General features: G+C 40.2%; 1 protein-coding gene across 8 annotated transcripts in view; it reads left to right on the top strand.

Moving 5' to 3' along the window:
• The window catches only part of LOC121876242 (cytosolic carboxypeptidase Nna1-like), a 56,871-nt gene that overhangs the window by 18,329 nt on the left and 23,851 nt on the right, over nucleotides 1–14,691 (top strand). For all 8 annotated transcript variants that reach the window (XM_042381252.1, XM_042381249.1, XM_042381254.1 and 5 more), the window contains 3 exons: nucleotides 368–582; nucleotides 10,827–10,979; nucleotides 14,161–14,283. In XM_042381252.1, the coding sequence (XP_042237186.1) occupies nucleotides 376–582; nucleotides 10,827–10,979; nucleotides 14,161–14,283 (483 nt within the window). In that variant the 5' untranslated portion in view covers nucleotides 368–375. The remainder of the gene's footprint in view (nucleotides 1–367; nucleotides 583–10,826; nucleotides 10,980–14,160; nucleotides 14,284–14,691) is intronic.

Genomic DNA, 14,691 nt, shown 5'->3' with positions numbered 1-14,691 from the left:
GTATCGCCACTAGCTGAAAGTGTAGAATACAGTAGTTGGTATGATGAATTTAGATGATAAATATGAAAATTTTAGCTGTTGTCTTTGAGTTTACCTGCAGACACATCACAGAAAGTTGGGTAGATAAATAGATGATACAGAGGTCAGTGACAGCTGCACCATGCAACCTCTATGTAATAAGTAAGAAGTATAACAATGAAACTTAAATGACTCTTGAGTACAATAGCGTTCCCTGGAACAATTATTCCCATTAGATGGGTCAAAATGGGTGGGGGAGAAGGGGAGGAGATTTTAATAATAATAATACAAATAATAATAAAACATGACGAAAAGTAGTTGTGTTGATGTAGTTGGTCTTTTGAGTCAGAATACAGCATGGGCAGCCTGCAGGAGCCGCGGAAGGAGGATGCCGTGGTGGTCGACAAGCCGGGCCCTCATGATAACTACTCCTGCTACCGCCTCCATGCCTCCTCCGCCTCCCACACTTCTGGCACCACTACCCCTCCCCATGCCAGAGACCTTTATGGTGTTGTCAGAGAAGCTTGTGCCCAGCAGAACGTTAAGTGGCCTGTAGAATGTCAGGTAAGACTTCATATTTGTCCTGGGATATACACTAATTACTGAGTGTTTATAAAGTCCGTGTGCACTTTTAAACTTTAATAGCTTTGTATGCACATATTATGACTTATAAAAGGCAAATTTAATCAAGTTTTAGAACTACAGCATACATGCTTCGCTTTCTAACTAATCATCTTTCAATATATACATATTCATTCATACATATTAGAGGAGCACTAACATGAACACAGCAGGACAAAACCGTAGATTTTTTGTTGTTACGCCATTTTTTTTTTCTTTTACTTTTTTAGTTAAATAATTTGTTTTACTTTACTTCTACATTTGATCGGCCTATCACACTGTTGGCAAGTACTGGGGATGTCCTAGTTCTGTTACACACTCTTGGCATATGCTGGCTCTGCTACACACTGTTGGCAAGTACTGGGCATGTACTGACTCTGTTACACACTGTTAGCAAGTACTTTGAACTTATCAACCAGTAAAGAAGAGCGAACTTCATGTCTGTGTATTATAGGAGGCTGGTATGAGAACGAGGAGTTTGCTTGTCTCTTTTTGCTTTTACTTTTATCATCTTCACCACTGATCGGCTCGCCAGCTGCTTGGGCTCAGAGAGTGTAGTTATTTGCACCCTATTTAACGGAACTTACTTAACAACAAAATAGAAAGTGTTGAACTTACTTTACTTTAATACGCTCCCAGCTCTTCCGTAGCTGTAGTTCAGAACGCTTAAGTCTATATCCTTCAGCATTGAAGAACTAGGAGGTTATCAGCATCCAAGCTCGCTTCTTCAAAGCCACAATCTTACCACATATGTCCCTATTTTGAATTATTTTTACTCTCCAATTAACAGAACTAAAAACTCCCGTTCTCTGGGAGTTATAGAGCTTGTCCTCGCTGATTGAGAGTAGGCTTATGAGTTCATTGTATGAGGGCTTGAGCTGCCACCATTTATGAGGGCTGCTACTGCCACCATTCATGAGGGCCTGTGTGCCAGTAACAATTCCTGTTACTCTTATATATCACCATTGGTAGCGTGACGATAGGAGGCTCGTGGGTAGGTGTAATGATAGTATCAAGCAATAGGGAAGAAATAACGGTAAATACTGTAGGTAAATAATATACACAATTATACAAATACAAAGTTTATTTAAACATGAATATGAAATTAGAAGAAAGAATTGGTTTGTACTAACAGACGAAATCTCGTACTAGGCCCTCAGGCACAACATACTCACACCATTACTGGGTGGACATATTCAATACCCTTCCAACCCTACGGGGTGGACATACTCAATAACACAACTATGATAGTCACTTAGCACCATAAATACTAGGCAACTGCCACTACAACACTCAGTCGTCAGGAGTGATACTCAAGCAACAGCCATGGGGTCCAGCCACCATGGAGTACTATCTGACGAACTCTGGAGATCCCAGTGGGTTAATTCCACCACACAAATATAGCCCTACTGAGGTAGACACTCATCCACCAATGATGGGGGCTGGTAGTGGTGTGTGGCTTGGTGGTCCGGGGTCACCTCGTGGACCGAGCGTTAGGGCCAGACGAGCCAGCTATGGGGGCTATAGGTGGTCTGAAGTGTCTGACGGCCGGGTCTCACGAAGGTAACTGATCCTACTGGACCTCGGACCTGTCCCCAGACATAGTGGATACAACATCCACCCTACAGACACGGCCTAAGCTGCGTTAGGGACCTGTATGGATGAAGGGACGGGCACTTACTAACCGGTGACAACAACAACACGTTTCAGGGGACGTTAAAGACGTAAATATGACTTTACTCAGAGCATATCAACTACGTTACTGTAACACTTGCACAATCAACTATCAATTGGGTCAAATCACTTAAAGAAGGGCAAATTACAACACAGCGTGGAATGGCATACCTGTATGGATGAAGGGACGGGCACTTACTAACGGTTAAAATGCCCGCGGCGCCCTCACTCAAACTAGGCCAGGGAGTCCAGCTACTCCTATTCCAATGAATTAATTTACGGTACCCTCTGACGTTGAAATTGAGACTATGAACTCATTTTCATTCTCTACTATTATCTTCACTAACAATGCTCTGACTCAGCTATCGAAAGCAGAATTAAATTGATTACAAAGGAATGGATGGCAACAGGTCCCAGCATACAGCGTCTGCTCCCATAGACAAAGGCGGGGGAAACAGAGAAAACGGGGGACGTTTCCACTGGGGGACTCGGAAGGTTTTGTGGACGTTTGAGCGTAATATGAATCCTTAAGGTTTTCAGGTTAGCTCTTATCATGACCATTACAAAGCTTCCTCCTTCCCCAAGATTCATCATTATGCGGTAACGTTCAGAAAACACGTAAGTAGTGACATACATATTAAATCATTAATATAAAGTATAAATCCTCATACAAAACATTGCACAAATTATATCAATAAAACTAGAAAAATAATTCCCTACCGGTGGTCAGGATTAGGTACAAGAAATGGAAATCTGTTAACATACAATTAGAATGTGACACACCTTCATAAAAAATATATTGGGATACATATTACAAAATAGCACCAAAAATAATAGCACCTGGGGTTAGGTACATCATGTCATAATAATACTGAATGGCGGTAAATACATCATATCATATAATAATAAATGGGGTTACATACATAATATCATATAATAATAAATGGGGTCAAGTACATCATCATAGAATAATAATGATTTGAGTTAGATACCTCATATCATATAATAATAATAATAAATGGTGTTACATGTTACAAAATACACCCTCACATCGGTAGATAAAATGCACACTCAAAATTTCTTACAGAACTCAAATTTCAATGTTCATAGATTATGAAAGTTTCTTTTACGCGATTGGTCAAATGCTGACAGGACACACTGAGATTTAACACAGATTTCTCAAGCTAGGACATAGACGAACGGACCCCATCAAGTCAAAGGAATGATTTGTTGCCCTTTATCTTAAGAGTTATGTCGCACTCGCGAGAGGCAGCACCCTTCAAGGGACTCCGAACGAGCGGGTATTCCCAAGAATTCAATGCTAACGAAACGGTCCTCATGAGAACACCACCAAACCAAAAACTGTCTGTACTTATGGCATTTGCCATGTAGAAGTAATAGCACCATATTTATATGCCCGAATACTCCCTGAAAGTCACGAACTCTACACCTATATACCAACAACACCCAGCCTACGTAGGACTTACCAACCAGAACTTGAGAATTCACCACTGGTATCTTTACTCATACTAGTAACAGATACCCTTCAGATGATTGCATAACTGCCAATACATCTTCCAATCTCTGTCTTTACTGCAAATTGACCCTTCCTCTGCAAAATACTTTTAACCCCCCAAAAAAACATCCTCCATTTTTTTTTTTCTTCTTCAATTACCAAAAGTTACCTACAACAGATTGTGCACTTCACTACCCATCAACAACCAAGGAGGTTCACTTACAAAGCCCACTGTTTCTTAAAGATCCAGTCTAACCACTGGTTTTCTCCTCCTTTACCCATGGCTTTAGCGAGTTTAGCCAGAAGTGCTTGGACTTTTGTTGCTAAATCAACAGCGGCTTTGGCCGTCATGGTCCCCTTATTTGCGTTAGCATCTGCCATTGTGTTACAACAAATCAATACTACAGGTATATCCCACTGTAAATACAATACACGCACAGTGCTCACTCAAGACCCAAGGACTGGTACTGATTTTCTGCAATACGACTAATACTCCATGCATCAACTATTCAAACTACTGTTCAGATTATTAATCTCCCCAAAGATACTATTATGGCATCAAAAATTCACTTAGACACTTTGCCATTCACAGACTCAGTATGGTGCAACACTGCGTGAACACTTCACGAATTTCCGTACTCACAATTCTGGGTCCATACACTTGTATAACATTTTCCATATACCGTATCACCATAAGGTCCTCACATATATAATACTGTATTCTGAAAGTATACTGGCATTAGAGTTCACATAACATACGTTACACAAAATAATGACCCGTTAGCACCTGGTTAAAATAACTTTAAAATTATAGCGTATACATAGGAATATTAATAGTAGGAACTGTAAAATGCCCCGAGATATTAAGTAAATGGAATATATATCCTACCTAACACATAACTAAAGAATATTACAAATGCAGAATTAGCATCCACTTAACCTTTGCATATAGTGCAATGCTTCTGTTAGCACTCAGAATTAAAACACTGGGCACTCCCACGATGGAACATTTCACAACTAGTGCCACGGCCCAAACATGTATTCACTGTCTGTAAGTAATACTGAGTTAACAACAGAAAAAAAATTTGGGCCGATTGTTACATATCAAAATTCTTCCACTATTAATGAACCTTATTCACACTCTACAAGTTATTGTTGCAGGTTTCCTTTTACTTTAAACAAGACTTTTCTAACCTAACTCCAAGGTATTTCTTTGAACTTATTTCACTCTCTCTGCAAACCACCACAAAAAGCTGTACCTCGGAAAAATATGGAACAAAATCATTAGCAATCTGAAATACTCATTAGTTACAGTGGAATGGTTATTAAATACCCGTACAGAGAAATGGTTATAACTCAGTTAAACTACAGTATCACAGTCATTCCTCCCAACTCGATACTATGTTCATTACATCCCACCGCTGCCACCATTTATGAGGGCTTGAGCTGCCACCATTTATGAGGGCCTGTGTGCCAGTAACAATTCCTGTTACTCTTATATATCACCATTGGTAGCGTGACGATAGGAGGCTCGTGGGTAGGTGTAATGATAGTATCAAGCAATAGGGAAGAAATAACGGTAAATACTGTAGGTAAATAATATACACAATTATACAAATACAAAGTTTATTTAAACATGAATATGAAATTAGAAGAAAAAATTGGTTTGTACTAACAGACGAAATCTATTACTAGGCCCTCAGGCTCAACATACTCACACCATTACTGGGTGGACATATTCAATACACTTCCAACCCTACTGGGTGGACATACTCAATAGCACAACTAGGATAGTCACTTAGCACCATACATACTAGGACAACTGCCACTACAACACTCAGTCGTCAGGAGTGATACTCAAGCAACAGCCATGGGGTCCAGCCACCATGGAGTACTATGCGACGAACTCTGGAGATCCCAGTGGGTTAATTCCACCACACAAATATAGCCCTACTGAGGTAGACACTCATCCACCAATGATGGGGGCTGGTAGTGGGGTGTGGCTTGGTGGTCCAGGGTCACCTCGTGGACCGAGCTGGACCGAGCGTTAGGGCCAGACGAGCCAGCTATGGGGGCTATAGGTGGTCTGAAGTGTCTGACGGCCGGGTCTCACGAAGGTAACGGATCCTACTGGACCTCGGACATGTCCCCAGTCATAGTGGATACAACATCCACCCTACAGACACGGCCTAGGCTGCGTTAGGGACCTGTATGGATGAAGGGACGGGCACTTACTAACGGTTAAAATGCCCGCGTGCCCTCACTCAAACCAGACCAGGGAGTCCAGCTACTCCTATTCCAATGAATTAATTTACGGTACCCTCTGACGTTGAAATTGAGACTATGAACTCATTTTCATTCTCTACTATTATCTTCACTAACAATGCTCTGACTCAGCTATCGAAAGCAGAATTAAATTGATTACAAAGGAATGGATGGCAACAGGTCCCAGCATACAGCGTCTGCTCCCATAGACAAAGGCGGGGGAAACAGAGAAAACGGGGGACGTTTCCACTGGGGGACTCGGAAGGTTTTGTGGACGTTTGAGCGTAATATGAATCCTTAAGGTTTTCAGGTTAGCTCTTATCATGACCATTACAATTGTAGTCTTGAGTTTGGCTCCAATCTAAGTAAACAAACACACCTCAGGCATACCAACCACGAGTAAGACTTTAGTTTTGTTATTTACTTTTATCCCTTTCGCCACTGATCGGCTCAATTCAATTTCAATTGTTTATTCCTTGATAGAGGAAGCGGGATCCTGGTGCTGTCACTAGGTACCCCTGTACAATGACACCAGAAGCATCTGGCAAGTGTGACAAGTATATACAGTATAAATATTATAAAGGGGCTTACTAAAGCCTAAGGAAGGAAGGATATTCCTTTAACACATAGTCAATATTATTTACATAATATCTGGCCAGTATGGGGAGGATCATCGTGTCTCCGTCAGGGGGTCGTGGAGTGGTGGTCCAGCAGGCGTCACGGAAGCGTTGTGTGTGGGGACATCTTAGTAGGTAGTGGATAAGGGTGCGGCTGTCGGGTCTTCTGCATAATGCACAAGAGCGTTGCTCAGGGGATGCGGGGATACCAATCTCCCAAGCAAAGTCATACCCAATGATGATACGGGCAACAATCACGTCCCCTTTCCGTGACCCTTTCCCGTAGACGTACGAGAGTTCAGGAAGTTTACGGAGGACATCGTACCAGGTGGGGGATGGCTGCTTCCCGAGCTGCTCTCTGTTTGATCGGCTCACTAGCCGCTTGGGCTGTCGGTCGCGTATCTGTTACGCACTTTACTGGCTCCTGAATGTATCTGAACCTGCCCCAGTGCTTGTCAAGTCTGGTCTTGAAAGAGCTCACACACGGTGCCGTTGTAGCAGTTAAAAAGCATGAAAGTCGAATATAAGGCTACAATCAGTCGCCACTCACCAGCTCAGCACACTACCGAATCTCAAAGCGTTCTGCCGGGAGTGCCGTATGATATGTTTCACAAACACTTCATTTTTACCTAGACTTCACTTTTAACTGCTACACCGTCACAAGTCACAACACTGGTAGATTGTTCCACGAGTTCACGACTCTCACTCCGAAAAAGTTTGCCCTCACAGTCTTCTGGACTTACGGCTTCAGGGCTACTTCAACCTTTAACTGTGACCCCTTGTTGGGCGACCGTCCTCCAGCTCCAGGTGAGGACACCATTTTTTTTTTTTTTTTTACGGGAATAGCCCACCCGGGCACAGGTCATCGACCCGCTTAGGGGGGCAAAAAATATTTATAAAAATAAATTAGAAATAGACAAGGAAAAAAGTTATATGGTTATTTTTTTTAGGACTAACCCGCGAGCAAAATTTATTGAAAACAATTCTAGAAACACCTGATTTTCATTGTTATATTATAGTGGACACTGTTGTAGTTTGTGGAAATGTTAAAAAATTTATATTTTAAAAATAAACGCTACTTAACATTTGTGGGTATGAAGAACAGACTGAACCAAACAAACCTACTTAAGTTTACCTAACTTTCCTGGTATATTAAACAGAAAGAACTTACTATGATATGGTGAAATTTGAGGCATTTCTGGGCATGAGATGATACGGCCGCATCGGCACTATGCAGCCCTGGCGGGTTAGTCCTATATATTAACCGGTTATATTAATCTACACCAAGAAGACGTCGGAAAACCAGCTTTCTGAAGAGAGACTTTTGTATGAGTATGGAAACACAGAAGAAGGCAGAGCATTCCACAATTTGGCTGTGTGAGGAATGAAGGATATACGATAACTGGTTATTCTAGTGTGACCGACATCTACACAGAAATGGTGGGCACCGCAAGCAAGACGTGTGTTACGATCCCACGGCCTTGCCAGTGGTACACAGGATGCCAAATCCACCGAACATTGCCTGTTAAAGTACCTGTAAAAGAGCGTAGGTGAAGCAACATTGCAGCAAAGAGAAAGGGAAGAGAGATTATCAACTAAAGGAAGAGTGTTAAGAAGACAAAATGCCTTTGATTCCACCCTATCTAACCAGTCCGACTAATTACCCAAATGTACCAAAATGTAGCAAAATGTAGCCGCAATGAAGTCAAATAATGGTCCTACATGAATAAATCGGACTGCTAATCACTTCTCGACTAGTATTTGGTGTCACAAAGTCACAAAAAATTGGAAAACTTACTTTAATCTGAGTTAATAGATCGCGTGCATGTACCGAGGGAGCGAGTAATTACTCAAATGTAGCCGCAATGAAGTCAAATGATGGTCGTACAAGCGTAAATCGGGCTGTGAATCACTTCTCGATTATTATTTGGTGTCATAAAGTCACAAAAAATTGGTGAACTTAATTTAATCAGAGTTGTGTTGTGTTAGGTTAGGTTAGATTAGGTTAGGTTAGGTACATGCACTTGATCTATTAACTCAGATTAAATTAAGTTTACCAATTTTTTGTGATTTCGTGACACCAAATACTAGTCGAGGTTAGGTTAGGTTAGGTACATGCACTCGATCTATTGACTCAAATTAAATTACGTTTTCCAATTTTTTTTTACTTCTAACACCAAATACTAGTCGAGAAGTGATTGGTAACCCCATTTATTCATGTAGGGCCATTATTTGACTTCATTGCGGCTACATTTGGGTAATTAATCGGATCCCTATCTAACAGTTGGACAAAAGAAGAGCCACCCGAGATATGAGAGCAGTACTGTACTCCAAGTTATGACAAATGAATCCCTTATAAACTTGAAGCAACTGTTCAGGAATAAAGTAGCTACGACACCTGTACAGTATTTCCAGCTTACGGGAGGCAGCTTTAGCAATGTTGTGGATGTGTGGCTTCCATGATGTATTAGATGAAATGGCGAGACCTAGCATATCAATTTTAAAATTTGGCAGAATGATAACATCCTAAAATGTGAGTGGTGGGAGATTATCTAATTTGGAAAGTGTAATTGGTAAATACTGAGTTTTTATTACTATTGAATTTAACCAAGTTTCCCCATTCGGAGATGCTGCAGAGATCCGCATTGATCGATGTAATGATATCAGCTCTAGAAACAAATCTAGTTTGAGAGTTTGAGAGAAGGGAAAAATGTGAAGAGTGAAGAGTAGAATCATCAGCATAAGAATGGATAGAATTAGTTGTAGTGTGAAGGAAATAGTTGATAAAAAGAAGGAAGAGTGTAGGTGAAAGAACAGAACCCTGTGGAACACCACTATTGGTAGAGAGAGAGCGAAAGATCGATCCCTTGACAACAACTTCCATGGATCGGTTCTCAAGAAAGCTAGAAATTAGAGAACAAAGTTGGGGAGAGAAACCATAAGTGGGAAGTTTAAAGCAAAGACTTGTGCTATACCCTGTCAAATGCTTTGGAAATGTCAAGGGCCACGACAAAAGTTTCCCCATAAACTTATTTGGAAGCAGTTCAGAATTGTTCAAAACACATAAAAATACATCAAAGAAACATAATTTCAACATAACCTAACCTCGGACGGTGGTAACTTAAAATCATAAAATTTGCTTGATGACCGAAACGATAAATTACCCTTGTTTCTTGTGGCAAAGGAGTAATAAAAACACTGACTTCTGACATAATCACAATATGTGCAGCTCCCTACTGATATCATTACATATTTTGTATGATTTATGTTTTTTAGAATACACATTCACAACTAAGCAATAAATATTCTCGTAAACAAAATTGCAAAATTAGTAAACTTGTGAAATCTAAATAATATATCAAAACCACATGAGTAAATCACTACTGTTAAAATATAATGAGAGCTATTTATGCAACAAACTTATTTTCCTGGTCTCGCTTAAAGAAATTATACACATGCATAAGTAGACACTGAAAATTGTTAGCAGAACTTAAATAGTAATGACAATTACTGAAGCTAAAATTTAGTCCTCTTAGGCGTTTGTAAACTTTTAATAAGTCACCCCATGCCTGTTTATAGTATAAGCTAGGTAAATGCAGGTATTCTAATATCTGGGTAACTGAGGTGTTGTAGCACAAGCACCAGTCTGGTGGTCCTCTTTTGGGTAAAATTTTAGTCATTCCTATGTTTTTCCGACTTTTTTTGACGTGTTTTGAAATTTTTATCTAACCTAACCTAGCCACAGAACCCAGGTACTATATCTAATCTAACCTAAATTCCTAAGATTCCCGAGATGACTGACACTAAAATAGTACCCTTTGGACATTTTCAAATAACTGACAGTCTCTTAACAGATCTTGGTGATACTTTTGTTAAAGAGGTTTATTACTGTTGTGGTGTGTAAATATTTCCTTTGTGTGTGTGTGTGTGTGATCATTGTTATATTGTAATTGCCAAACCTAGAAGACATTATTTTATCTAAAGTGTATTACACCCTCCTGCTCTCTTGGACAAATTTCATATTAATAGTGTTTTTGAATTAGTTTCTGACTAAATATTGTTGATAGAATGTGCAAATTATTATAGGAAATAGATAGATGATGATAATATTACAGGTGATAGAAGACAAAGTCCACCACATAGAGGACTGGCCAGTGTATCCGGAGCCGTTCTATGAAACGACGGGAACAGAACTACGACCTCAGCCCGTTGGTGATGACCTAGGCCGCCTCGTCTACCACTACTACCCTACCAGCTCCGTCAACTACGTGAGTTAACATCTTCTAGGCTGGTATTGTTCTCGAATATAGGACATATGGGTCACAGATATTGGTTTGAGCCAGGGTGGTAAGGAGCTAACCTAACCTAACTTAACTGTGGCCCAAACATCTGCTCACCAGTGTTTTCACAATTTAATTTTATAAAAACAAATTATCTAAATATATATATGAGGATAAAGTGTAATCTATAACTATGAGTTTTCCATGGTAATTTTTTTAGTACAGTACTGTATATTGTGTATGTATATAATGTACTGTATGATATTTTTGGTACTCTTGTATTTAGATACCATAATTTATTGCTTTTTCTTGTTAGACACCATGATTTATTGCTTTTTCTTGTTAGACACCATAATTTATTGCTTTTTCTTGTTAGACACCATGATTTATTGCTTTTTCATGTTAGACACCATAATTTATTGCTTTTTCATGTTAGACACCATAATTTATTGCTTTTTCTTGTTAGACACCATGATTTATTGCTTTTTCATGTTAGACACCATAATTTATTGCTTTTTCATGTTAGACACCATAATTTATTGCTTTTTCTTGTTAGACACCATGATTTATTGCTTTTTCATGTTAGACACCATAATTTATTGCTTTTTCATGTTAGACACCATAATTTATTGCTTTTTCTTGTTAGACACCATAATTTATTGCTTTTTCATGTTAGACACCATAATTTATTGCTTTTTCTTGTTAGACACCATGATTTATTGCTTTTTCATGTTAGACACCATAATTTATTGCTTTTTCTTGTTAGACACCATAATTTATTGCTTTTTCATGTTAGGCACCATAATTTATTGCTTTTTCTTGTTAGACACCATAATTTATTGCTTTTTCTTGTTAGACACCATGATTTATTGCTTTTCCATGTTAGACACCATAATTTATTGCTTTTTCTTGTTAGACACCATGATTTATTGCTTTTTCATGTTAGTAGGAGTATGAGACCTGAGGCTTGAAGATGGTAGTTACGCAGATTCTGACCAGGATAAAGCTGAGGCATTGAACAGCTTCTTTTCCTCAGTGTTCACAAGAGAGGATGCAACTAACCTTCCTGCGTTTGAGGACAGACGGTTCGACACAGCACTGACCCACATTGTATTCACAGAAGAGGGTATTAGAAATAAACTGTCCAGGCTAAAGGTCCATAAGAGTCCCGGACCTGACATGGTGCATCCTAGAGTGCTAAGAGAGCTGTGCAAAGAGCTTGCAGAGCCCCTGAAGCTCCTGTTTTGTAAATGCCTGGATGAACAAATGGTCCCCAGTGAATGGAAAGTGGCTTATGTGAGTCCTATCTTCAAGAAGGGCGATAGTCACTTCACGAACAACTATAGACCGGTGAGCCTGACCAGCATAATATGTAAAGTACTTGAGAGTATTATCAGAGATGCCGCGATGGAACATCTACTACGAAACAACCTTGTAAAAGATTGCCAACACGGTTTTATGCCGGGGCGCTCTTGCTTAACACAATTGCTCAAGGTATTGGATATTTGGACCCATATTCTGGAATGGGGTGGTAATATCGACAATATTTACCTAGATTTTGCCAAGGCTTTCGACAGTGTACCCCACGAAAGGCTGAAAATCAAACTGGAAGGGTACGGAATTCGGGGAAATGTCCTAGCGTGGATAGAAGACTTTCTACATGACCGCAAGCAGTGTGTGGTGATTAATGGCACGAAATCGTCATCTGTACCTGTAACAAGTGGGGTACCACAGGGCAGTGTATTGGGCCCGCTGTTGTTTGTTTGTTTCATAAATGACATGCCTGACGTTGTACACTCCTCCATACAAATGTTTGCCGATGATGGCAAGTTATTTCGGGAAATTAAGAACCAAGCGGACTGTGAAGAGCTGCAGAAGGACCTCTGTGGGCTCCAGGAATGGTCGAAGAAATGGCTGCTGAGATTCAATGTCACGAAGTGTAAGAGGATGCACCTGGGGCGTACCAACGGTAAGGAGGCGTATCATATGTCCCAACGGGATGAAGAAAATGCACTAGTTGAGACTGTGTGTGAGAAGGACCTAGGTGTGTATGTTGACAATGAGCTGAAGTTCTCGGGCCATTGTGAGAAGAAGGTAAATCAGGCAAATAAATTATTGGGTCTTATAAGAAGGTCGTTCAGATATCTAGACGGTCCGTCCCTCGTAACGATCTTCAGGAGTGAAGTGCTTCCCCATCTGGAGTACTGTCACCCCATCTGGTCCCCGAGATATGCTAGGGACTGTCAGTTGGTTGAAAATGTTCAAAGGAGGGCCACCAGACTGGTACCTACACTTTGGCACCTCAGCTACCCTGAGAGATTGGGCCTGAACTTGCCTAGCTTATACTACAGGCAGGCAGGGGGACCTAGTTGAGGTGTATAAGCATCTCAGGGCACTACTCAGTTGAGTGTCCTTACTTGAGCTGCGGGCCCGCCCCTGGGTCACAGCTCAAGATTGAAGAAGCCATAAGTCCAGAAAACCGTGAGGGCAAACTTTTTCGGAGTGAGGGTTGTAAACTCTTGGAACAATCTACCAGAGAGTGTTGTGACGGCACCGAGTGTGAGCTCTTTCAAGACCAGACTTGACCAACACTGGAGCGGGTTCAGGTACATTCAGGAGCCGGTGCATGCCCAGTATTTGCCAACAGTGCGTGACAGAGACGTGACCGATCGCCTGGGCGGCTAGCGAGCCGATCTTTTGGTAAAGAATATAAATGAAAAGAGACTTGACCGATCGCCCAAGCGGCTAACAAGCCGATCAGTGGCGAAGAGGGTAAAAGTAAAGTAAAAGTAGACACCATAATTTATTGCTTTTTCATGTTAGACACCATAATTTATTGCTTTTCATGTTAGACACCATAATTTATTGCTTTTTCTTGTTAGACACCATGGTTTATTGCTTTTTCATGCGAGACACCATAATTTATTGCTTTTTCATGTTAGACACCATAATTTATTGATTTTTCATGTTAGACACCATAATTTATTGCTTTTCTTGATAGACACCATAATTTATTGCCTTGTCTTGTTAGACACCATAAATGTAATATCATGTCTGTGCTGCTTGCCCAAAGGCAACTATAATATTGTATTCATACAGGAAGATGAAATGATTTACTTGTTCCTGAGATTCTGAGTTTTGTAACAAATTATTGTCACTTTTATAACAGTTCTCCCGCTCATGTGTAGGAGGTAACAAATACCTGAATGAAGATGTTCGTCCCCCACTTGAAGATGAGAAGGACACCACTCTGCAGTTTGAGTCACGCTTTGAGTGTGGAAATTTGGGAAAGGTAAGATTTGGCTATGCACCAAAATTAATAAGCAAACTGATATTTCAGGTCTAGCTTAGGTTAATATTTCTTAATGAGCATGTATGGAACTTTATATTGATTTTTGTATTGGGAGATAGAGAGGGGAAAAATATACTCTATAGCATTTCCATGGAAATTTATAGTTGAAGAATTAATTTTAGTTTTCTATTTCACTTAAGTGAGTACAAGTTCACTTGGATATAGTACATTGTATACTTCTTAATCAGCCGATCAGCAGAATTGTTGATGTCGAGCACAGGCCATCGACCCACAATGGTGCCTTCGGGGTGAGAAAATAAGAATAAAAAGAAATTAAAAATAGAAGAGAAAAAGACTATATACATATTAATCTACACCACGAAGATGCCGGAAAACCAGCTTTTTGAA

This window comes from Homarus americanus, unplaced genomic scaffold, assembly GCF_018991925.1.
Source record: "Homarus americanus isolate GMGI-L3 unplaced genomic scaffold, GMGI_Hamer_2.0 scaffold34921, whole genome shotgun sequence".
Lineage (NCBI taxonomy): Eukaryota > Metazoa > Arthropoda > Malacostraca > Decapoda > Nephropidae > Homarus > Homarus americanus.
The sequence above is the reverse complement of the archived record's forward strand: the minus strand, read 5'-3'. Positions and strand labels throughout refer to the sequence as shown.